The sequence below is a fragment of the Amblyomma americanum genome, chromosome 5, assembly GCF_052857255.1.
Source record: "Amblyomma americanum isolate KBUSLIRL-KWMA chromosome 5, ASM5285725v1, whole genome shotgun sequence".
In the NCBI taxonomy this organism is placed as follows: Eukaryota; Metazoa; Arthropoda; class Arachnida; order Ixodida; family Ixodidae; genus Amblyomma; species Amblyomma americanum.
The window spans coordinates 8,592,021-8,617,244 of record NC_135501.1 but is presented as its reverse complement, the minus strand read 5'-3'; the positions used below and the strand labels follow the sequence as shown (position 1 = coordinate 8,617,244).

At 47.7% G+C, this 25,224-nt stretch overlaps 1 protein-coding gene across 23 annotated transcripts in view; it reads left to right on the top strand.

Moving 5' to 3' along the window:
• Nucleotides 1-25,224, top strand: part of LOC144132260 (uncharacterized) — a 364,547-nt gene that overhangs the window by 88,860 nt on the left and 250,463 nt on the right. For all 23 annotated transcript variants that reach the window (XM_077664547.1, XM_077664563.1, XM_077664561.1 and 20 more), the window contains one exon: nucleotides 1,203-1,374. In XM_077664547.1, the coding sequence (XP_077520673.1) occupies nucleotides 1,203-1,374 (172 nt within the window). The remainder of the gene's footprint in view (nucleotides 1-1,202; nucleotides 1,375-25,224) is intronic.

Here is a 25,224-nt window from a genome sequence, read left to right as displayed (position 1 = left end):
GAACCATGTCTGACTAACTCGCCCACCAGTTCATGTTGTACAGCATATGGCAGGTTCTCTCAGATCATGAATAGCAGTTTACCAATATCCCTCAAGAGAAAAGTGTACAAGAGCTGTATCTTGTCGGTATTCAACTACGGGGCAGAAACGTGGAGGCCAATGAAAAGAATTTAGCTTAAGTTAAGGACAACGCAGCGAGCCATGGAAAGAAAAATGATAGGTGTAACGTTAAGAGACTGGAAGTGGGCAGAGTGGGTGAGGGAACAAACGCGTGTTAATGACATCCTAGTTGAAATCAAGAGGAAGAAATGGGCTTGGGCAGGGCATGTACTGCGAAGGAAAGATAACCGCTGGTCCTTAACGGAGTGGATTCAAGGAGAAGGCAAGCGTAGCAGGGGGCGGCAAAAGGTTAGGTGGGCGGATGAGATTAAGAAGTTTGTGGGCAACTGGCAAAGGACTGGGTTAATTGGAGAGACATGGGAGAGGCTTTTGCTCTGCAGTGGGTGCAGTCAGGCTGATGGTGGTGGTGGTGGCGGTGGCGGCGGTGGTGGTGGAGCATAAATAGCTTCATATATTCCAGCACTTAAGCTTGCTGCTCACGCAAAAGGATTCCAGTATTTTTTTCTGGCCCATAATTGGCCAAATAATTTATTTCATTTGCCACTAGGACTGGATGAATTTAATTCTCAGAATATGTCCGCCACACAAACGTGTAGGTAGCGCCTAGCTCGCAATAACGAGTCTAGATGTGACTGCTTCCGGTTCTGCCTGCGTGGCAGGGCGCTATGACCGCTCATTCTCTCGCCCATTCGATAATTCGAACTTTCCTTAATTCTAACAATTTTCCAGTCCCCTTTGAGCTTGAATTAACGAGCTTTTACTGTATGGCACAGCTGTGAGTGTCACTCCACTGTCGCGCTGAAAAAGGAATTTCCCTTGGAAGGAACATGAACCAACTAGCCCCCAAGCCAACGCTGCTGAAAATGTCTCTTATATGTGAGGTTGTTGGCCTAAATTGAAGCATTCCTTTCCTTTACCGAATGTCTGTCACAAAAAAGATGGGGACAACCTCCAGCTGCACCCCTGGCCTCAAGGACTGGCCAGTGCCACAGCTTGCTTCTTCTCTCTAGTAGCTGTCACTTGGGTGGTGTAGGCATGAATGTTGCAAGATTTGTGCTCAGGGTGGGTTTTTCCTTGTGCAGGATGAGATTGAGCTGAAGCACCTGCAGGAGCAGCAACAGCTTCAACAGCAGCAGCAAGAAGTGGGCGATGGGTCGTGGGCGGCTGCCAAGGGCTCTCCGCTTCGTGAGAAGCCTCCGCGCAGCCGCCGGTCCAAGGGCAGCCAGGATGTTGCCTCCGCAGTGCCTGCTGCTGGTCAGTGGCTCCTTTGTTCTCTCTTTAATCGAGTCTCGTTCATTGTGCCACTTAATTACACATAAATCAAGTCTTCGGAGCAGTCAGGTCGGCTCCTTTATCTTCCTTGAGCTTGCATTATTGGTCAGACGGCACCAGATGCCACATGGAATGTACCACTTAATTGCATATCCCTTTTGTTGTATGCACCTGTCAGTCTGTGAGAAACGACACACATGTGATACTGAGATCTGATCAAGTCAGATCTGTGTGCCAGCACAGGCCTGCCTTTTCCGGAGCTCCCTCCAACACAGCATGCTTCCACCAGGCGGTCTCCCCATAGTTCTGCACTAAGGTGCATGAAAGCCATGTGGTGGGTGTGTGCTTTCTTGCACTTTGTATATACACTTGAACAACTCTGTTGCATTGAGGTGTTTGTCCGTCAGTGGCACAAATGATATTGCACATTCCTGAAACCATCCCGTTCTGCTTTATTTTGCCCTTGTGTGTTCGTGAAGGTATTAGAAGCGATTTTAAAATGAACTCTCAGCAAAATGAGCGGCGAGAGTAGTTCAGTAAAGCTTCATTATCTCAAAATCACTTATCTCAATATAGTGCCCGACCAATTTTTCGGGCTCAGCGGGACCCGCAAAATGTTCCGAACAGTTGAACAGCCCGAGAAATCCGTGAGCAGAAAAAAACTTTTCTGCGAAAAACTGTAAGCTATAGTCATGCTTTTGTCATCTCTGCACCCTCTCATGTCGCGATACCAGGCGGTGCGACGCCGGCGCAAGTCATGCCGCAGACAAATGCGCTCGCCGCATGAAGCAAGAACACTCAGTTTGCATGGGGCAACGTTGCTCGCGAAGACCGAGAGGTAACCCATGAGAAGACACGAGCGAATGCACTCCCCCTCCCCACTCTATCCCGTTTGCTGCCCCGTGCTGTGGGTGATGTCATTCCGCTCTCCTGTTGTACAGTAGACCACCCCTTCTTTGTAGACAGTCTCAGTAGGAACGTAGAGCGTCCCATTATCTCGAATTGCAATGATGGAGAACAAATAGCGAAGCCTATCCAAGCCAGTCCGTATGATTTTCTCTGTCAGTGCCCGCCGGTTCCGTTTAAATCCAAGATGGCACCTTTCACAGTGGCGGAGAACGGGTTGGGTATGACAGTGCCTGCTCGCGTCTATATTAAGCATATATTAAGTCTATATTAAGAGGGGGGGGGGGGGGGGGGGAGGTGTTAAGATGGGCACAAGCTGTGTCAAGCATTAATCTCAAATGAGAAACCTTTATTGGAGAAACCTGCGCTGGGCGTTGAAACATCAAGAGTGCTATTTGAACGTCCTTATTGCCAGGGCGCCACGGTGGGGCAAAGTTCTTTATTAACCTGTATTGTCTCTACAACCACTTCTCACATTCTTACAGCTAGTACAAATTTTTTAGCTTTAGAAAATAGTGGAATTTGCCCATATTTTAGTGGTGTATGAATATCAAATTTTTCGTATACAAATCGAATATATTTAGATCTAAATATCGAATTGAGTAATCAAGGACAGACGCATTTAACCACTACAAAACACGTTTTGGCGGGCTAGTTGGTTAGGCATCTTGAACAAACAGCGCGAACAAAGACGAGCACAAAAGACAAGAAAGCGAACGACACGGCGCTGACTAACAACTGTTGTTAGTCAGCGCCGTGTCGTTCGCTTTCTTGTCTTTTGTGCTCGTCTTTGTTCGCGCTGTTTGTTCAAGACACTACAAAACGTTTATTTGAGCATCCAAGAACATCACAGTTCAACTATCAATGAGTAAATGAACACAAAAGGTGTGTGCGGCTGCACAAAAAGTATCAGTCTAGAACATTATTCTTAGAAGAGTGGAAATATAATAGAAAATGGCTACTACACAGCTTGCTGGGATGAACATGAAAGCTTGTCGTGAAGGAAAAGCAGCTGCTGCACATGGTTCAGCCACAGAAAATGCCCCCCTCTCCCTTGGCACTGAAGTGGCAGGTATTGCGAGGTGCACAGCTTTGACAGACTGGGGTATCTGAAAGAACCCACGGTGTACCACCAGTCGCGTGGGTCAACAATGCCTCCTTTGAGTAAGCAGCAAACTTCCATTCCTCACTGAATTGTCAAATGCATTCCATACATTAGAAGACTGCTGTGCATAGAGTTCTGGCCTCTGCTTCTTAGCTTCTGGGTCAGGGACAGCTGTTGAAGCATTAAATCTTTCGTCCACCTCATCTTTTCTTTCTCACCTCTGAAGTTGGCAAGATAACGCAGCATTCCAAAAATGAGTGGTATTTGAGCTGAAACTGATGGATACAGGCGACAGTAGCGGCTTCAAAGAATGGCTTGAGTGTTTCTGCATAATCAGAAGCCTCTTTCCATTCCTGTGAACTGAGTCCATCAATCCGAAGGGGCAAGGTCCACAGTGACTGCCTCCTTTAGTTCCAAGAGACGAGACAGCATTAGGTACTGGCTGTTTTATATGGTTTCTACATCTTGCGCCAGACAGAGAGAATCCTTGGCTGCTTTTTCAGGGTATTCCTCTAGCCCTTTTTTGTGCTGATGAACTGTGCTTATAATGACCAACAGTTTGTGTGACCTTCTTGCACACATGGTCAATGGGCGGTGTATGAGATGTTGTGTCGTTAAGGGCTAGCTGCAGGGTGTGGGCGAAACACGATCGCTCAGTCCACGGGAGCTTCCTGACAGCGGCACGGATATTGCACCCTTTATTTGTCACAATGTACTTTTCACAATTGTCGGGTGCCCCCACTCGCTGCACATCTTGTCCAGTATGTGGGGAACCTGTTTCCCCCCTCCATTTAGACGTGGCCCATCTTCACCACCGTGCGTCAGGACAGCACCGGCTGGGCGAGAAGGAAAGTCTCTCTCATGGGGGAAGGGGAAACAGTGACGGGAGCGCCACCTCATAGGTTACGCGAAATTTTGCGGAACCGGAGAGGGTCTCTTCGGGATCCGGCCAGCGGCACGAGTGGTTGCAGCCGCACGCTTGCTCGCATCACCTTCCCCCGAAAATGCTCGGGGATCGCTGTGTCGTCCCCTCCCTTTGTTTCCCTTGAGCTTGAACTCCTCCGCGGTTAGCCAGCTTGAACGCTGCATCCGCGGAGTGGGTGGGTGGAAGGCTGTCCCCCCATATTTCCACAAGTATAGCTGGGATTTTTTCAGCACGGTGACTGTCAGCCATATGACACATGTTAAGAGTGAACCGCTGTATTTGAAAATTAGGAGTTAGGAGATGGCAAGTGAAGCTCACGTAGCTTTCGTTCGCTCGCGAAGTCCACGTCACTGGTAAAGGCAAAGGCTGCAGTTCCGCCTTCAAAACCGTTGCTTAGCTCCATTTTCACCGTCTTCCACGTATTGTCACACATGCGCGGAACAAGCACCCATGAAAGTGTAGAGCACGACGGAAGGCGATAGCTTGGAACAGCAGCTGCTAAAAGCTCTTTCAACCCGCAGTCTTCAACGACGCTGTAGGACTGCATATCAAGCGCCACCATGGCAGCGACCTTGCTATTTAGTGCTTGCGTCCTCTTCTCTGAAATCGGCTCTGTAGGGCGCTCGAAGTTGGTCATGGTTGGCTGATCTTTCGCCGGTACACCTGCAGCCATCTTTCGATACTCTTTCATCTCGGCCACATGCAGCTTCAAATGGTTGACAAGCGGCGCTGTCGTACGTGTAGGCGTTTGAAGCACTTTGCTTCACATTGTGCTCTCTGCCGTCGATGGCAATGTCTTCATAAAATACGTATTTACACGACTGTAAGTCGACCTATTTTTCAAAATTGGAATATCCAAAGTTGGGGGGTCGACTTAAAATAGAAACCAAAGCATAGCACCATAAATAAAAGCGAGACAAACGAGATTTCAGGCATGCTACAGCGTGGTTGCATTTTTGCTGTGTGGCTCCGTCGCATTGCTCTTTGTGCTGGCCACCTTGAGCAGCTGCTATGTCAATGTGCAGAACCGGCATCCGCACCTGGCGCGAGGCGTCGATAAGCAGCAAACCGGCACCAACCCACTTCCCACATGTGGCTGCAGATTGCGTCTGCTGATTGCGTCTGCTGATAAGCGGCGGCAGCTCGATAACACTTTCGCGTAATACGCGTCGTCGTCCAAGTTTTTTTTTCTTTACTTTCAACAGTGCACTCGGCGCTCAAGGAAGCATCGATAGGGGCGGCACCCCCACTCTGAACTGCAGCGGCGCCGGGGAGCGTCTCTGCTCGCTTATAGTTTCTCTTTGGCTCTGACGTGTTCGACTACTGCCGGCCGCGTTTCACAAGTTTTTAATGTTTTGGTTCGTCATTCGTCATTTCTGCTCAAAGCCCGGTAAGCGACTGGCGCTCGTTTAAGGCTACATTCAAGACGGCTGTCATTCTTTGCGCCAAAGAAATGAACTGCGCACTGAGCCGCAAGTTTGACGTTCGCAATGGGTGATACAGGTGTGGCAGTTGTAGTGAGGCAAAATTTTCAGCTGTTCCAGGTGATGTCGTGATGCGGTAGTGAAGACAATGGTGCAAGTGTGGACAAGTAGCCCAGTGATACATTTTCGTTTGGAATGTGCCCACGGGCGCTCCTACGTGCGGCTGGTGATAAGCGGAGGCCACAGGATAGTGCTACTGCGTTTTATTATTAAAGGACAAGGGTAAACGACCGCGCAAGTTTTTTTTTTTTTTTTCAGAAATGTGATGTGGGGGGTCAACTTACATTCGAGTCGACTTAAAATCGTGTACAATCGACGACTGAAAATTCGGACGTCTGATTTTTTGGACATGCTTGATTATTCGGACTTTTTCGCGGCACCGTGACATTGCCCGTAGAGCCATTGTATAGGAGCGCCTGAAATTTCGGACGCACCGGAAGACTGCTCGATTTTTTGGACCTCGTTCGCATTCGCCACCAATATCCAAGCTGCCATATACCGTTTATATACCACGATATACTGCCATATACAGCCATAAGGCACCATATACAGATTTTTTTGGAAGGGTCAAGATTTGATATATCTCATCCGTCCCTCCAGTCACCACCAAACGCACTCAGTCGGACGCGTTCGTGTTCCTAGTGTGTAGCATCATTCAATTTGACACGATCCGGCAATTTTGTGCTAGCCAGCGGCAGCAGCCAATAGCGGCGAGATTTTTTAACTTCCAAACGCGTTTTTCTCTGTTCCTCATTTTTAAACGCATTTGAAAGTTAAAAAACATGTTTACTACTGTACTTGTCAGTCAATACTAATGAAATTTGATATAGTGAGTCACCGGTCGGTGCGACTCACTATATCATGTACCATCCCGACCAGACGGGATTCCGTCAGACCCTTGACTACAAACTAATGAAATTTGCACAGAATGCCAGCAATGCCGCAGAATGCCACAGAATGCCATCACTGCCGTTGCACGATCAAGATGCGCTGCTCAAAGAATATGTTGATGAAACAACAGTAGTCGGACACGCGTCATTTCTGCAGTAAAGTTCAAAAAACGATTTTAGCCCTTTCCGTTTTGCGGCCGATTCTCTGACAGAGAGATCACATCGTCCACAGGCGGGGCACGCCGCGCCGCTGACGAGGTTGTGCATCACGCCGATCTCACTGATAACTGTGCTACCGCGCTCGTTTTCACGCTTGTTTTGGTCGTCGAACATATTTATCTTTCGCAAGAAGCTTGAAGGGTCCAAATCGGGTGCGTTGCCGTCGTTGCAGTTAGGCCTACCAGGAGACGAACCTCCTGTCACCGGAGCTCTCTGCTTGTGCTTGGGGCGTCTTCCTTTACACTGATGCCTCGTCAGTAACTTGCGTGAACAAAAATATTGTTTTTCGGTCACAGCCATGGTGGAGAAAGGAGAAAAACCCGGGCAGAAGCGTTGGTTCATGTCTCGGTGGCGGCAGAACGAAGTAAGAGCGTCTGCGTCCGACCGTGCGTTAGAATGCTCGTAGCCAGTGGAAGGGCTTCGATCATGCCACGTGATTTAAAAGGCCAGTCACGACGCTCGACTCAGGCGGGAAATGATCTTTCTTTTTCGTATTTTTTATCAAGAATACGCCGCTGCTGAAGTGGCTTCTGGTAGAAGAGGGTTGGGCCTACTTCCCTGCGAACATTCAAGAGCGGGCTACGCCGTGGAGCGAAATGCTGCGTTCCCGAAATTTGGTGAAATTCGCTCTTTCACGAGCCACCGCGAGTGCTTTAATTGCATTTTGTACTAACTTTCCATTGATTATCGGCGTTGATTTTTTTATACATAAAAGAAAAGGCTTGGGGGAATACAAATTGCAATAAAACACAAAATAGACTTTTTTGAAAAAAAAAATCTGTTTTTTTCACTCGCGTCTCCCCTTAAAGGGACACTGAGGAGAACTCTATCGGATTTTTTTCGTTAGGAAAATCTGATAGTCCGGCATTTCATGCCTTTGTTGCCGCTTGTCCGGGAGTGAAGTTTGCATTTATTTCAAAGAAATTTGGATTCGAAGTTGAAAAAGTTTTTCCCGCTGCTCCGATTCAAACTCGAGAACTCTTATGACGCCACGGAGAACTCTTATGACGTCAAAGGACGGAGTGACGTGAAACATGACATAAACGCAGACTCCGTGATTTCTGGTGGCTAGCTGTGCGGTCTAGCAGCTGCCGATATGAAAGCTACCACCGCCGCACGTTGAATGCATCTATGGGGGGTCACTGCCGTCGCTTCGTTTACGTTTGCACCGACGTCTTGCCAGCGTTACAATGGACCCCGTTCCCGAACACGACGATGTAGTTCTCGCAAAAACTCCTGCCTGCATTTCAGAGACCTCAGCCCCTCGCAAAAACTCCGGCCTGCATTTCAGCGACCTCAGCCCCACAGAGTGCGCGATGCTTTTGAGGGAGCACGGTTAGGTTAGGCGCCGGCGGGTCGCTTCCCCCTTCCTCAGAGAGCAGCCGTTGCAGACTAAATATCATAACCCCTCTGTGGGGAATCGCGAGGGGCCAGGACAAGGTCGGCGCGTTGCACCCATCGGAGGCTGGCTGGGGCTTTGGGGCCAACGGATTGTGATTCCTTGAACGGCGCGGAAGGGCCAAGTTATTTATTTTTTTGTGACGAAAAACGGGTGGGTGCTCAATGGCGGTCGAGTTTAGTCGGCTTGAAACTAAAGCCGGCGCACGACGCTTCAACGGCTTGCGCTAGATCCAACGGTTCCACTGGATCTGGCTCTCTCGCCCACTTGCATGTGCCTTCAGATGCGTACTGTGAATGGATTAAACTAGCCGAGAGCTCGAAATGAACAGCTCTGCCCAACTGCCGAAGCTATTGAATTACGTCACAACGCGAACCTCGCTGCGGAGCCGAATCAGTTTGGCCGGGCCGGCGGCGGCTGGCGCGCTCGGCGCGAAATAGAGGCATGCTCCAAGTCTTTGCCAGTGCGGTCCGAGTGCGCTGAACGCGTCGGCGGTCAAGCGCAGTTGGAGTATAGAGGGTCTCGCTTTGGCCGACGTGACGTCGCCGTGCAGCGGGCGCGCGCTGCGCGCGTTACGCCGGAGCATAAACGCGCCTTAACAGAGCCTGCGGCTAACCTCTAACTAACGTATTCTGTGGCGGCATCTATGGGAGCCTCTGAAACCCCCCGCCCACTCACTGAATAAATAAAAAAAAATACTGTGCCGAGGCTCGGAATCGAACCAGGGCCTTAGCAGTTTAAGGCAGAGACGCTACCACTCCGCCACTACGTCTCAGCGTAAATTCATCGATAAAGGTGCATCTAGTGAATGCACTCTTCCGATGCAAAAATCTCCGCGCTTTCGCAACGTATATCCTGGCCTAACAGAGCTAGGCCATCAGCAATTTTTCTTAACTGCCTTGTACCTTGGCTCTCGTCCCTAATAAACGAGTTCCGTTAAGTAGTTTGAAGTTGACTGGCACAGCCGGGAACGTTTCGCTGGGCGTTCGAAGACACAAGTGCTCTTTATACTGCGAATTGCCATGTACGGTCACCGACCGTCGTGCCATCATAGTTTTTCATAGACCGTGGCGATCATCTGACCAGCCTTAACAGGCTCCTTCGGAGGCTAACTAGCACTTGAAGCGGCACTTGGAGTTGCTCTGCTGTTCGGCGCTTGTAAATCGAGGTGCGTCAAAAACAATACCACGGGGCAACCAAAGCTCATAGACGCGAAGCGCCATAACAAATCGAAACTCTCCTGGCCGACTGTGGCGCTGCCAAGCATTGGTTTTCTTTGCTTTCAACATTCAGGTTGACTTTTGTCTGTCTTCCTTGTGTAATAAAAAGGCACTATAGGTTTTAAAACAAAACTTACTTCAATATTGAACCACGCAACCTTCCTTTGTCAGCCTCAGAGATTCGCGCCTTACATGTAGAAAGGAAAATTCCTCCAAGGTGGCGTCTCTTGTCCTATGACGTCCCCACGCTTGTACTTTCGAGATTGGCCTGTGGTGGCGATACCTGTATTTTGGTTCTTGCTATTTTCTACCTTACAAGAGCTTTGTTTTCAGTAAGAGCCTCGTTTTTGTGATCAGGAGCTGGTATTCTATCGATACAAGCCAGCTTCAATTTCTCCTCAGTGTCCCTTCAAAGGGGGCTTTTTAACTTGTGATGTTGGAATTCTGCGCGAGTTGGCACAATGCGCCTGCGTGGTTTCTAATTCGTACTGTTTATGAATGTGTTCCGCCTCACGAACTTGAACATATTAGTTGGAGTTGGCAGAACTCATCTGTGCCGAGTCTCTCGTCCCGAATACGGGAAGATCTAGGTAGCAGCGTGGGAGGCGTACGGCTTCACGGAGACGGCGAGTGTGAGAGGAAATGGTGGTGCATTTCAAAGCGAGGTCAGTGTACACACCGCAACCCTGACTCTTCTATTGTAAAACCGTAAACAACTGGCGTTTCGATGACAGGCAAGATGCCTCTCATTATATGCAAGCCATCGCAGAGTGCATATCTCCGGATATGATGCCGATTTTTGCTCTAGTCGCTAGGCCTAATGACGAAGGTCGACGCCGACTGAATGCTTGCTTCGGCCGTTTCTTGGTTCTTATTGTTTCGCCATCCTCGCATTATCGTACCGGGCCCACCGTACTGCGGGCAGCGGCGTGTGCACTCTCCCGTCTAGACTTTGTCCCAATCCGTGCGTTCGTCGGCGACATGCTGAGGGTAGCACAGCCAGGCCGAACTTGTGAAAGCGGTCGCCGCCTGTCGTCTGTGCACATGTCGCGCGGCGAAATTTAGTCATGAGGAGCTTTAGAATGTGTGTAATACGACTGACACCTTCCTCCGGCATATTGGCAATAAGTGCGTGATTTTTTCAGTCAAATTTTATTTTCTGGACTGCCCAATTTTTTGGTCGTTTTCGCAGTCCCTAGAGGGTCCGAAAGATCGGTCGTCGACTGTAAATGCTGTGTTTTTATATGACACTCTTTCCTTTTCGTTCTGGCACTCTGTCCACATTGTTCGCCAGCTTGGCTTTCCATAACCTTGGTTCGCAGGTACAGCCACAAAGAACCCAACGCTACGCATGGCTCGGTGTGCTGCCATGTTGCTATGTTTATGTCGATAGGACTTGCGGACCGAAATGAATGCCGGTGCTCGCAATAGAATATTCAGCTAAATACAATTGGCATCACATGGCCAAGTAGATAATGAATCGGCTGGTTAGACAATCCTGTGCCGATTTATTATCTACTTGGCCTTGTGATGCCCTGGTTGTTTTAAGCCTCTGCTGTTTTCAATAAAGTTTCAGTCGTTAGTCAGTGCCAGTCCTGTTGCTTGTGTCTTCCCCTTTTGTCCCTGTTTTTTGCGCTGCACCACTCTTAATTAAGATGTATACAGTAGCCAACCAATTTTTCGGAGTTGAATAATTCGTACTTGCATGATATTTCAGACCTTGCTGAGGAACTCTCACATAAGAATGTGCATGCTTTCACAACCAATATTTGGGACTCTGTGGAGTCCAAAACTTAGACTTCGGACAGTTGCCAGCAAAACTGTGCAGATAGTTCTTCAACCGAAAATTCGTTTTTTCACCCTAGTATACAGTTGATGACCCATTTTTGGACTCTGTAACGACCACAAAACGTCCGAATCAAATTTCACCAAAAAATTCAAGTTATTGCTAGTATGCCGGAAGAAGGGGGTCATTATTTTTGTCATTCTGAAGGTTCTCATGACCAAATCTCTCTGGACATCATGTGCACAGACGACGGACAGCGGCCGCTTTCACAAGCTCGGCATACAGTGCCTGTACTGCCCTAGGCATGTTGCCGGCAAACGCACAGGTTGGGACACAGTTATACAGTGAAAGCTCATTAATTCGAACCTCGATAATTCGAATTTTTTGGTAATTCGAACTACACTGCGTATAGAGATCTGTGTATAAAAAAGCCCGTTAATTCGAAAGCGAGTCGGTTCCGCTACGAATAATTCGAACTACGCGCGCGCCGCGTCTGGGTGGCTTGGCACACAGAACGTGGCCAAAAAAAAAAAGTACCTCCGCATAGTTACAGGCTGTGCACGTCCTAAACGGGGACAGAAGATGGAACCAGATAACCCTCATAAACAAACCAACCAACTAAATGGCGCCACCACCGGCGCAACGGCCGGCGGCGCCGGAGGGTAGGGGTTGGCGGCCGCGGCGGTGGCTGCCTACCTTAATTTCTGCGCAGCCTCCGAAACTTGAAACTAAATACAGTTAAACCTCGATATAACGAACTTCAATATAACGAAATCCTCAATATAACGAAGTTACAAGGCATATTCAACATATTCCCCATTGGAAACCATGTATATTTTGCCTCGACATAACGAAGTAATATTGCTGCAATTTCATTACAACGAAGTCGCGTATCCTAAAAAAATTTACCCGGAAGGAAAATGTCGCCGTGACGATGACGGCCGCGGGGAAAGCGGTGCTAGCGTGAGTGACTTGGGTAACCCACGCGGATGGGCCTCATGGGGCGCGTGGAATTCGCTCCCAGCAAGCGGGAGAGAGAGAGAGCAACCCTCTCTCTTCCCCCCCCCGTCCGGGCCCGTCTTTATATTTTTTTTTTGCTCGGTCGCCGGCGACGACGCACCCCCCCCCCCCCCCCCCCCCCCCCCCCCCCCCCCCACTCCTCCCAGGCTTCTTTGCTGTGCATGCGTCAGCTTACACGCCCGTCTCTCATTGGATCTGCCAACCCATGTGATTGCTTGCGCACTTGCGCGGCCGCCGTCGCCGCCGTACTCCTTTGTCCGCGTTGTCGCGTTGTTCACTTCGCTGCTACCACACGTGCTGGATACATCGCAGGCGTTGCTTTGGTTGCCCTCATGTATGCCCGCGTGCGTCGCCGCCATGAGTGGCAAGCGGAAAGCCCTTTCGCTTGAGCAAAAAGAGGCGATTCTGGACGCAGTTTCGAAAGGCGAAAAGAAGGACGTAGCGGCTCGATTCAGCATATCCATGAGTACGCTTTCAACAATTTTGAAAGCCAAGGAGTCTATCCTCAGCTCAGTGAAGTGTGGAACGAGCGCCCAACGTAAGCGATTGAAGCCTGCTACGTATCAAGACGTAGATAAGGCTGTGTTCGCCTGGTTCATGGACGCCAGAGCGCAGAATGTGCCGGTAAGTGGCGCAATTTTGCAGCAAAAAGCAAAGGATTTCGGTTGCCTGCTCGAGAAGGATTCATTCAAGGCAAGCAGTGGTTGGCTCCACCGTTTTAAGGCCCGGTACGGGATCGTCGGACGGCTGCTGTGCGGGGAGTCAACGTCGGCTGACGCGCCTGAAGCCGCTAGTTGGCTGGAGAAGGAAATGCCAGCAATACTGACGCGATACCAGCCATCGGACGTTTACAACGCGGACGAAACTGGATTTTTTTATCAGATGCTACCGAATCGGACGCTAGCACTGAAAGGTGATCGCTGCCATGGTGGCAAACAGAGTAAACTGCGCATAACTGCTCTGCTGTGCGCCAACATGGATGGCAGTGATAAGAGAGTGCCGCTTGTGATTGGCAAGAGCAAGAAGCCGCAGTGCTTCAGAAACGCTCGGAAGCTGGAAGTGGAGTACACTTCTAACACGAAAGCGTGGATGTCCCGCGACATCTTCCGTGACTGGCTCCGGGCGTTCGACAAGGATATGAAGAATGGCGGCCACAGCGTGTGCCTCTTAGTGGACAATTGTTCCGCCCATCACGTCGACGACTTAGAGCTTACCAATGTCGAGCTACGGTTTTTTCCACCGAACTGCACGTCGCTGCTTCAGCCGCTCGACCAAGGAGTCATCAACAGCGTGAAGTGTGCGTATCGTCGCCGGTTGATCGACAAGCTGCTGCTCAATCTCCGCTTAAAACGCCCCACTAAGGTGGATATTTTTCAAGCCTTAGAGATGTTTTCCGCATCGTGGAAGGCGACATCAAAGGAAATTATCAAGAACTGCTTCCGGAAAACTGGGTTTGAGAACGGCGTGGCAGCAGCAGCGAGTGCCTCCGAAGACAATAACAGCACGGAGGCTAATGAAAGGGCTCCGTTCGATGGCGAGGAAGGCGATCAAGCCGGCCTTGAAGAAGCATGGAGGTGCCTGGAGAGTGACGGGGCCGTTCCTGACGGTGTCGCTCTGGAAGACTTCCTCTACGCAGACTCTTGCGTCGTTGCCACCGAGGAAGTTACCGACGACTCCATCGTGCAGGATGTGCTAGGAAGCATGCAGGAGGACCCAGGCAGCGATATCGATGCTGAAGACGACGATGCCCCGAGCAGCCGCGAAGTGCTTGACGCAATTGATGTTCTGCGGCGCCACGCGAGTTCGATTGGGCAGCAAGATGCAATGCAATCCTTGTGGGTCTATGAACGCAGTGTGAGGCCATCTCTGATTGCAAAGCAGACGCAAAAGAAAGTCACTGATTACTTTCAGAGAAAATAAAGGATGAGTGCTTACAACTGGCAAGTGATTTGGTAATGTTTCCGCATGCTAGGTACGAAATTTCGATGCAATGAAATTTCATTATAACGAAGTAAAGTGCCGATTTTTACGACTTCGTTATATCGAGGTTTAACTGTACTCGTTAATTCGAGGCCTGTTAATTCGGAAATACGGATAAGTACTGTGTGCGCGGTCCGAGCCAACGCCCATGAAAGGCTATGACTTCGGACGGGCGCTACAAACTACGCGCGAAAAACTTCTAAAACATGGTCGCGCCTGCCCAAGTTGCGTTATGGTGGCTAGCCACCATAGCGGCGTCTCGCTTCACGAACTCGTCGTTGCCGCTACACTGTGCCTCATGTTCACGGCAAACAAAAGTGGCATGAAGCTTTTGCTTTGTCTGAAGATGCCTGCAGCACAAAATTTTAGCGATGAAACGCACCAGATTTTCAGAATGCTTCTCGATTTTCAAAGCTGCTAGCTGCTAGTCTTAGCCACTACGTGTCGGTTGACGTCGGGAAGCACGGGAGGTTCAAACAGGTTAACTATTTTGGTTCAGAATTGAGGTCACAAACAATAATTCGCCCTCTTTGTCGTCATTGAAAAAATAATAGCTTAATTGTAAATGCACAGTTGTTATTTTCAGCATTTTACTAAGCATATGGAATCATGCCGTTTCTAAATTCCGGCGGTAGCGGTCTGGCGGCAGCCGCCTGTTTTCTGCCGCTAGTGGTGCTGCACGCCACCGCGTTCTGCCGCGCCGCTCAAAATCCGCAGCGCAAGTTCGCTCCATGTGTGTCGCCCTTAAGGCAATCGTACTGAAAACGAGGCTTGCACAACCGGACAAGTGCTGGCACTCTGTGAAGTTCGCTTCTCCCCCTTGCTAGAGCTAACGTCAAAAGGTAAACACACCGTGATGTAATTGCTGGGCAGCATCTTGGCGCAAGGGGGTGTGCATTCAGAGGTACTTGCCTCCGCTGAAGTCTTCCCGTTGATGACTTCTCTCGATTGAGTGTTGCTGCGCATGGAAACAGGCTGCTCTTCCTTTTGCGCATTCGCTCGCGCCATGACTGCCTGGTATTTTGACAGTGACTCAGTCGTGACGCGAGATGGTGCAGACATGGCAAAAGCCTGAGTGTGGCTGAGATAGTCTAATATTGTCGCTTGCAAGTGGAACATGGGGAGTGGCCAAGTTCGAGATTTTTAAAGGCAGTTTTCTGCAGATAGATTTTTTTGAAGGTCGTGCATTTTTTGCACTTGGATATTTTGGACTTATACGGATAATTTTCTGCATGCCTGCAGAGTTTGAAATATTGATCAGCGACTGTTTTATTCACAGTTGCTGTGGAAGATTGCCCGCGGAGGAGGGGGCAGACTTACAATCGTGTAATACGGTACAATTCTTTCCTCTGTTTCATATTGTAGTTCTGAGACTGTACAGCCAAGGCGTCGAAGATGGGGCATTAGATAAGGCATGTGTACTCCTGTTACTGCGTGCCAAATAGACATCGCATGCGTCTTGAAAAATAAGTTGGACAATCTGCCAGAGGCAGTTCCAGCTCATCAAAGACGACTTGCGCAGTGCGACTGTGCCAGCGACATTGTCTTCCTGTTCAGGCTTCATCTAGAACCACTGTTACTCCACAGAAGCAGTGTCTGCATTGGTAAATTTGAATGGCTCAAAAACAAACGCAGGAAGACAGAGAGATGGAAAGAGCACTTCTCCGTCTTGACAAGGGTGGAATGTTGGGAGAGTCGGTATTGATCCATGAGAAAAGGAGTGCGAAAACAAGACGACGGATGAAGACAGAACACACAGCACGAGCGGTAACTTCCGACTAAAGGAAAAACACAAAACCGTGTCGACCGGGACTTGAGCCTAACGACCAAGGGGCACAGGTTTTTTTTTTTCCGCTTCCCTGCCTTGGCGCATGCGCTTGGTCGTTAGGCTCAAGTCCCGGTCGGCACAGTTTTTTGTTTTTTTCCTTTAGTTGGAAGTTAGCGCTCGTGCCGTGTGTTCTGTCTTCGTCCGTCGTCTTGTTTTCGCGCTCCTTTTCTCATGGATCTCTCCGTCTTCCTGTGTTTGTTCCTTTGCGCCATTCAAATTTATTAGGAGCCAACTGGCTTAACAGCAAGAACGTCTGCATTGGGCATTTGATCGTGTCATAAAAGGGGGAAAAAATGAAATCACTGCATTCACTCGCGTCACAAATGTGTGACTAGAATGCTGGCGGCGCGCTTCCTTGGTGTCGCTAGGCATAACACTGAAGAAGAAAGTGCTTTTGAACTGATCGTAGAAACATCGTAATCCTAATACAGTCGCTGACTCATCAATCAGACGCCGGTAATTTGCACATGCCTAGTTATTCAGACAGCTTCGTGGCACTACCACTAGCCCCATAAACATGATGTATAAGGACGACTGATATTTTGGACAACCTCCAGTTTTATGTTCGATAATCCGAACTCTGTCCAGCGCTCCTCGTGGCCGGCGCTTCTCATGACGGCCGCTTCTAACGCGCAGCCTGCGCGTTACAAGCGGCCGCGGTTTGTGTGAAATTTTGAAATTCACTCTTGACCACTCGCCCGCACAGTCGCTTCCACAATTAAGTCACGTGACTCCAGGTAAAAGCGGAGACAAGTGCCATCCTTTGGCACCTACTCCCAAAGTGTGACAATGTCCTCCGCGATCAGTTCCGGCAGCACTGACGTGGCCTCCGCAATCAGCTCCAGCAGCGCCGACGATTGTGCATCCGGAGCTGATCGCCGAGCCCGCATCGGCGTTGCCGGAACTGATCGCAGAGGCCACGGTGCGACTGGATAGTGTTGCGGCGGGGGAGCAGCAGGGGGCGCTTTACTTGTGCTTGCTTTGTGTTGCTTTTCTTATCACGGCCGTTTATGGCCTTCCACACCAGTCTGTGCTCGTTTGTTGAGTTCGTGCACGTCCCAGTGCATGTTTACAGTGTTGCGCTAGGTTCTTTCAAGTGGTCATGCGACAACCTTTCGTGTGAGTTTGACAACGCCAGGCCGCACCAGATGCTTCCGACCAAATGGCACCGACGGTGCCTTCGCAGTCCGTGCAGACGACGGCGAAACACGGGAAGTACACGACGCTAACAGTGGCGAAGAAAGAAGCCGTAATACAGCAAGTGCTGAGCAGGCGTACACAAGTCGAAGTTGCCCGTGAGTTCAACGTCTCCAAGCAAACGATATCAGACTACATGAAGAACAAGTCCAAGAAGATTGAAGCAATGAAGAAAACATCTGCACCTGAACAGAAAAATATTACGACACGGACTTACCCACAGTTGGAAGAAGCATTTAGCATCTGGCTTAACACTACTGTCGCTCAGCGTGTTCCTGTTTCTGGCCACCTTTTTAAACATAAGGCAGAGACTCAAGCGCTGCGGCTTGGCATAGAAGGATTTAAGTTGAGCGATGGTTGGCTTAGAAATTTCAGAAAGCGGTTCGACCTCATCTTCAAAAAAATATGCGGTGAAAGTGGTGCTTTCTGTGTCTAGCACATTCGTCGCAAACTACCGTGGCGAAAAGCTTGAAACGCTGCTCAGCTGCTACTCGCTGGAGAACACTTTCAACGTCGATAAGCTGCTTACAGACAAAACACTTGCCCTGTCCAGAGAACTTTGTCATGGCAGCAAGCACAGTAAGGAACGACTTACCGTGTTGTTGGAAGCAACACGTCAGGGATGGAAAAATTGCCGCTGCTAGTAATCGGCAAGTCACAGAACCCTAGATGCTTTAAGAGAACAAAGTCTCTGCTTCTCTGGTACGAAGCTAACAGTAAAGCATGGATCACGCAACAGTTGTTTGAAGGGTACATGCGCAAGTTGCACCGAAAGTTTGATGGAACAGGGTGCTATAAAGAATTTGAAAGGGCTGTATCGTTCCTGCCTGCTGCACCGCATGGTGCTGTGCTTGGACAATCAGAAGCATTCTTGCCGATGCATGGAAGGCAGTGTCAGCGGACACAATCAGTAACTGCTTCCATCATGCAGGATTTGCCTTTGGTGCTGAGCCCGATGCCACAATCCCAGAATCCCCGCCTGATCTGCCGCCTGCCACAACAAGCTCAAATGCAGACATCATTGATGACCTGCGAGGCTGCGGTGTGCCCATTCCTGCTGCTGTTACATTTGAAGACTTGGCAAGCGTCGACAACACGGTGTCATTGTGTGCCGGACTGAGCGACGACGCAATAATTGATCAAGTGCTCCCACCAATGAACAGCGACTCTGACTTGGATGATGACGTTCCGTGCGCTGTGAGGCCCTCACATGCGGATCTGACTAGAGCCTTTGCAGTCCTCGCATCAGCGTACAGTGACAGCATGATACTGGCAGACATACAGATCGATTTGGTTGCTTGTAAATGGAAGTGCGTGCAGCATTGCATTGAAAAGTGCTTCCCGACACAGGTGTCCTAAAATGTAAATAAAAAGGTAGGTTTTGCTTCATTTGTTCTTGCGGACATTTGATATTTCGGACCTATTTACCGTAAAAACCCGCGTATAATACGAGGTTTTTTTTTTTCTATAATTAGCGTCCTAAATTTCTGCCTCTTATATTTGCGGATCCGAGCAAAAATTTCCGAAGTTTTGCAAAGTTTTGGTTTTGTTATTGTAGCGTGGCTATGGCTTGGCTTTGCTATTGGCTCATGGCTACAGCTTGGCTTCGTTACTGTCGACAAACGATGTCACGATGTCGTTTCTTTGTTGTTGATCCGTTGGGTGCGCCGGGGGGTCGTGGTGTGCCGTGTGCCTGTTGACAACGCACGTGCTCGCATGTAAGTCACGCTTCTTGAAGTAGATGTTGTTTTGGGAGCAAGATGTCAAGGTCTCTAAAACAGTACTTGGCTGTTTTGCTTTCAAGCGAAAAGTGATTTTAGCTGCGGAGAACATCGGCAACAGTGCGGCCGGGAGGCAGTATGGTGTCGTTGAGGGAAGCATTCGTGGATGGCGACGACAGAATGGAGCCCTTTTCGCTTGCAGTGGAACACGCCAAAGCTTTCGTGGCCCGACGAATGGCACAGGTGAGCCTGCAGTGACGCCAACCGGGCGGCGAAGCGGGCTTCGCCAGCCACGCTGTGCAAATGGATTGTGGACACGTGGGTGGCTATCCCAGAAGATCTTGTGCATCGTTCTTTTAAGAAGTGCTGCATCTCGAACGCCCTCGATGGCACGGAAGATGAGTACATTTGGGATGATTTGTCGGACAAAGAAATGTCCAAAGAAAGCACTGCTGAAGATGAAAGGGATTTAAGTGAAGTGTGAGATGCGATTTGAATAAATGTCTTTTGAATAAATAAAAGGAAGGTATAATCATAGATGCCACGGGCAAACCCGGAAAAAGCACAAAGGAAGGGCACACCTGACTCACTCTTATCGAATTTATCTAGAAAGGCAAAATCTTTGCCATACAATGGTCACAGATGGCATACTAACGCATTACCTAATATGGTAGGCCTCAGCCAGTTATTGTGCAAGCGTGTCAGTGCTCCTGCACAAGATGCTGGTGCCTTGGTTCATAACCTCTCATAACCTCAAGCGCGTGGCTAACAAGCTTGAAGTACCCGTGGTTTTTTCGGCCCCAAGGAAACACTCCTCACTGTGCCATCTAGTTTCACAGGATAGTAGCAAAATCAAACATGTGAACCAGTTTGTGAAGTGTGAAAAAGGGGTAGTGTACCTAATTCTGTTGAAGTGTGGGACGGTGTACATTGGGCAGTCGGGCCGATGTGTTAATGAGCGCCAAAGGGAACAGAATTTGTCCTTGCGGAACGGTACCGGTTCACTCCTGCCGGCACACATTAATGAATGTGAAAAAGAAAATGACAAAAAAACAAAGCAAAAAAATCAATGTGCGATGCAAGGCTCCAGCATCTTGTGGAGGAGCACTGACACGCTGGCGCGAAAACTGGCCGAGTTCTACCATATTAGTTCATGTGTTAGTACGCCACCTGTGACATTGTATGACAAAGATTTTTGCCTTTCTAGATAAATTCGATAAGAGGTGAGTCAGGTGTGCCCTTCCTTTGTGCTTTTTCCGGGTTTTTGGCTTGCACATGGCATCTATAATTATCCCTTCTCTTTTTTTTTTTGGAGGGTTTAAATGTCATGTTCTTTTTCTCAATAAAAAAGTTGCAAGTTTGCACTCCGTCCTGTCTTCCTTGTCTTTATTGTGTCGTCTTTGTGTGCGCCAAAAGATTTCTATAAACTTCATGCGGGTATGAAAGTAAAATTTAAAGGGATACTGCATTGAAATCTGGGTGGTTTGAGAATTCACTGAAATTGCACTGAGAAGGTGCGATTATCCCAAGCTTCATTCATTCATTCATTCATTCATTCATTCAGTCATCTTTATTCAACATCTTTGCAGAGGTCTGGAGCACAGACAAAAAGCTGAAGACAGCTTGACGGGGTCTGTGCTCCTTAACAGTTCATGTGCGTATGGACTTGTATAAATTACAGTTGGCATTGTCAGTTGCAAAAATTCAGAACATAGAGTCATTGCTGAAAACTAAATGAACATTTCTCTTATTAATAACTGTGGACAAACAATTCACAATATACTAGTAAAAAACATTCTTGGTATTGGTACAAGGTAGATAAATGGATAATAGCTGAGTAAAACAAACAAAGGATGACAGCCGGGAACGGGAAGCACGGGTGAATACAGGATAACAATGCCAACAATAGGAACGTTACGAAAAACGAAAGAAAGTGACACGTTGGTGAGAGTTGTAAAACCTGTAGGAAAAGATGTAGCTTATTGGATTTTTTTTTCATAGATTACGAATATTTAGTAGGGAAGGCAATCTCATGCGTAATGACTGAGTGCCTTAGTTTGTGCACACTGATGGAATGTGCCATATTTCATGGTGACGTGTTTCATAAACATTATTTCTCATCAGGTTCGATAATGTTGCAATAAAATTATTTTCCTGGTTTCTTGTTTTAAAGTATCGCTTGAGTAATGTGCCATTATATAGAAGGTGAACAGGACGGATTTTCAGATTATCAAAGAGGGGTTCTGTATGAGCATCATGTGAGCAGTCGGAAATGACTTGCACTGACTTTTTTTGCAGTAACAAATCAGATGACAATAGCTAATGTGTGAAAGAATGACATGACTGGTTGGTAAAAACAAGCATAATTTGGTTATTACTCCAACTACTTTGGCAGATTTGTTAGTCATGTGAATTATAAGTGTTCCTCGAATATGACCCCAAGACTTTTTGAAATGAACGATGTGAATGACTGATGTTCTGATCATAACTACTTTTTGCATTTTTGTTAGCCATCATGTTGACATGCGAATTCCAAGATAAATAAGTAGAACGTGTTGTCGGGCTAGTTGGTTCAATACTTCAGACATAGTAGATGCATGAAACACGCACGCATGCACGCATACACACACAAGACAGGGTATGCGCAGCGAAAAGGTACAGCATGTGACATTCAGTAGCACACCAAGGCCAGGTTTGTGAGGTTTGCTCAGTCGAATAAGCCCACCGATATAAGTGAAGTAAAAAATATGGTAGTATCATCGGCGTAAATAACAAGTGTAGCTGAATCATCAATAGACGTCATGTTGTTAATGTAAATATTAAACAGCAACGGGCCGAAGATACTCCCATGTGGCACCCCGCTGTTAAAAGCCAAAAAAGTAGCTTTCACCCTTCCCTTCAAAACTCTCTTCATTGGCCCCAAGCGCTATTACTACGATGCATCATCAGAAACAGTCAAAGAAATCTCGTAGCCATCATCTCGTGATACCAGAGTAAGAAACTGTTCTCATCCCACGCCTCAGCATAAGCTTTCATTTTCCGTTATCTTTACTAACATTCGTAGCTTTCTTCTGAAACGCGATACCGTATTCAACCTCATGTCATCATCCGATAGCAACCTGCTTATCCTAACAGAAACTTGGTTGACCAACGATGTTAGCGACCATGAAATACAGACACTTTCCTGGTTTTGATATTTATCGCAAAGATCGTAAGGAAACACGAGGTGGAGGGGTTTTAATAGCAGCAAGCCAACAGTTGTCATGTACGCCAATTAGCCTTGCCTCAGATCTGGAAATTCTTTGGCTTCTCATTCGAGCCTCGCCCCAAACAGTATTGCTTGGAGTCTGCTACCGCCCTCCAAACAGCAATCCTGATTTCTGCACAAAATTAAATAAAATACTGTGTGACGTTTCTACATCACACACTAACGCACATATTCTATTATTCGGTGACTTTAACTTTCCAAACGTTGATTGGTGTACCCAAACGGCTGCTAACACTGAATCAAATTATTTTCTTGACGTGTGTCTTAATTTTAACCTTGCGCAACTCATTACGGAACCGGCACGTGTAGAAAAAAACTCCGCCAGTATTTTAGATCTGATACTAACAAACCATCCGGAAAGCCTAACGTCTATTTGCTTCCTACCAGAGATCAGTGATCACAAGGTTATCCATGCCACATTTTCCTTTGTCCCAACACCACGTGTCACTCACAAAAAAACTATTGTTCTGTACGACAAAGGGAACTATGAGGCCATGGATAATGAACTAACTGCCTTTCTTCCATCCTTTGCAGCATCATTTCATAACAGATCTCCTGAAGACAACTGGCTTATCTTTAAAACTAAGGTACACGAACTAACAAACAAATTCATTCCGAAAACCACTTTTCGTGAAAATCGCCGCAAACCATGGTTCACAAGGTCCATAAAACGAATAGAAAATAAGAAAAAAAGACTTTTCCGCGCAGCCAAGCATAGGCCGAGCACTTCAGCATGGAATAAATACTACGCAGCCAAAAAAGCTTATCTAGCAGCCACCCGCGACGCAAAACACTCCTTTTTCCGAAATGATTTGCCTAACATCCTACGTCACAGCCCAGAAAAATTTTGGAAAATAATACACCTGCAACAGCCCCGTGAAGTTATTCTCACTAACGAATGTGATGAAATAATCGCAGATGCTGACAGTGCTGCTGTATTCAATCGCGCATTTGCATCTGTATTCACTAAGGATACCGGCATACTTTCTGCGTCTACCCTTCCCAGAAACATAACGAATAACATGCCGGCCATAACCTTCTCTGTTGGTGGTATTGTTTCCCAAATTGAAAATATTAAACTCTCATCATCGGCCGGCATCGACGAAATCAACTCGAAAGTGTTAAAGAATGTCAAACATACCTCTGTAAAATTTTTGTGCCTCATATTTTTGCAGTCATTGTCTACAGGTATTTTGCCTCACGACTGGAAGGTGGGAAAGGTCGTTCCCGTCTACAAATCAGGTAATAAAAATTCCCCTTTGAATTATCGTCCCATTTCACTAACCAGCGTGCCGTGCAAGATCATGGAACATGTCATATACTCACAAATCATGAACTTCTTAGATACTAGCAACTTCTTTCATCATTCACAACATGGATTTAGGAAAGGATTTTCATGTGAAACACAGTTGGCACTTTTTCTACATGACCTGCATGCAAACCTTGACTGTAACATCCAGACTGACGCTGTATTTTTAGATTATGCTAAAGCATTCGATAAAGTATCCCACCGACTCTTGCTGCTAAAACTTTCCCTCCTAAATTTACACCCTCATGTCTTAAGATGGTTAGAACAGTTTCTTACTAATCGTACTCAATCTGTGCTCATAAACAGCCAGTCGTCTAGCCCCCTACCCGTAACCTCAGGCGTTCCACAAGGATCCGTCCTGGTTCCCCCTCTTTTCTTAATATACATTAACGATTTACCCTTGCATGTATCTTCCTCAATCCGCTTGTTTGCTGACGACTGTGTCATTTATTGTACAGTAACTAACATCCCAGACCAACACGCTCTTCAGACTGACCTTAACAGTGTACAAGAATGGTGCGAGCAGTGGTTAATGACTCTTAACCCTAACAAATGCAAGCTCATGTCATTCACCCGAAGTCCTAGACCTTTTCGTTCTACTTACACAATAGACAACCTACCAATAGAATCTGTGCTAACATTTAAGTACCTAGGCATCACACTATCAACTAACCTATCCTGGAATGCGCACATTGTCAACATCATTTCATCGGCCAACAAAAAACTAGGTTTCCTCAGACGCCACATCCGTGATGCACCAAAAGACTTGAAATCACTAGCATATACATCACTGATAAGGCCTAAACTTGAATATGCATCAGCCATCTGGGATCCCCATCAAAACTATCTGAAGGCTAACCTCGAAAGAGTTCAAAATCGCGCTGTTAGATTCATTCATTCCGCATACTCATACGACATCAGTGTATCGTCTTTGAAAGCTGAAATTAACTTGTCGCTTTTTCCCCTCGCCGGCGCATTGCTAGCCTCTGCCTTTTTCACAAATTCTTCAACGGTTCATTGCACGAAGCACCCTACATCGTACGCTGCATGCACATATCTCAGCGCACTGGTCATCCGCTCCACGTTGTCCGTCCACGCTCCCGTACTACGACATTCGCGGCCTCGTTTTTTGCCCGAGCAGCATCTGACTGGAACGGCCTTCCCCACCAAGTCGCTGCCATTACCTGTCCATCAAGATTCCACCAGGAGATAACGCAGATGATGTTAGACTAGAACCTCATGTTACATCCGTAGCCCCACCCCTTATGTAATACCCCTGAATTGGGGTCTTTAAGGAAATAAACTGAACTGAACTGAACTGAATTTGCCTAATAAAAGTTTGGTATACTGCCGTATGGTGGGTGGCACGAAACGGAAAAGATGTTTGTGCAAGAAATGACCAAGATTTTGAAATCTGGAGTTGTTTGTGTGTATTAAGTTATTTCTGTTGATAAGGACTTTTTTGTCATGAGCAGTACACTGCCTCCTCTACTTAAAGGATGCTTAAGATAATGGCTGTCATACTCTGACAACTTAAAGCCGCCGCGGTGGCAGAGTAGTTACGGCGCTCGCCTG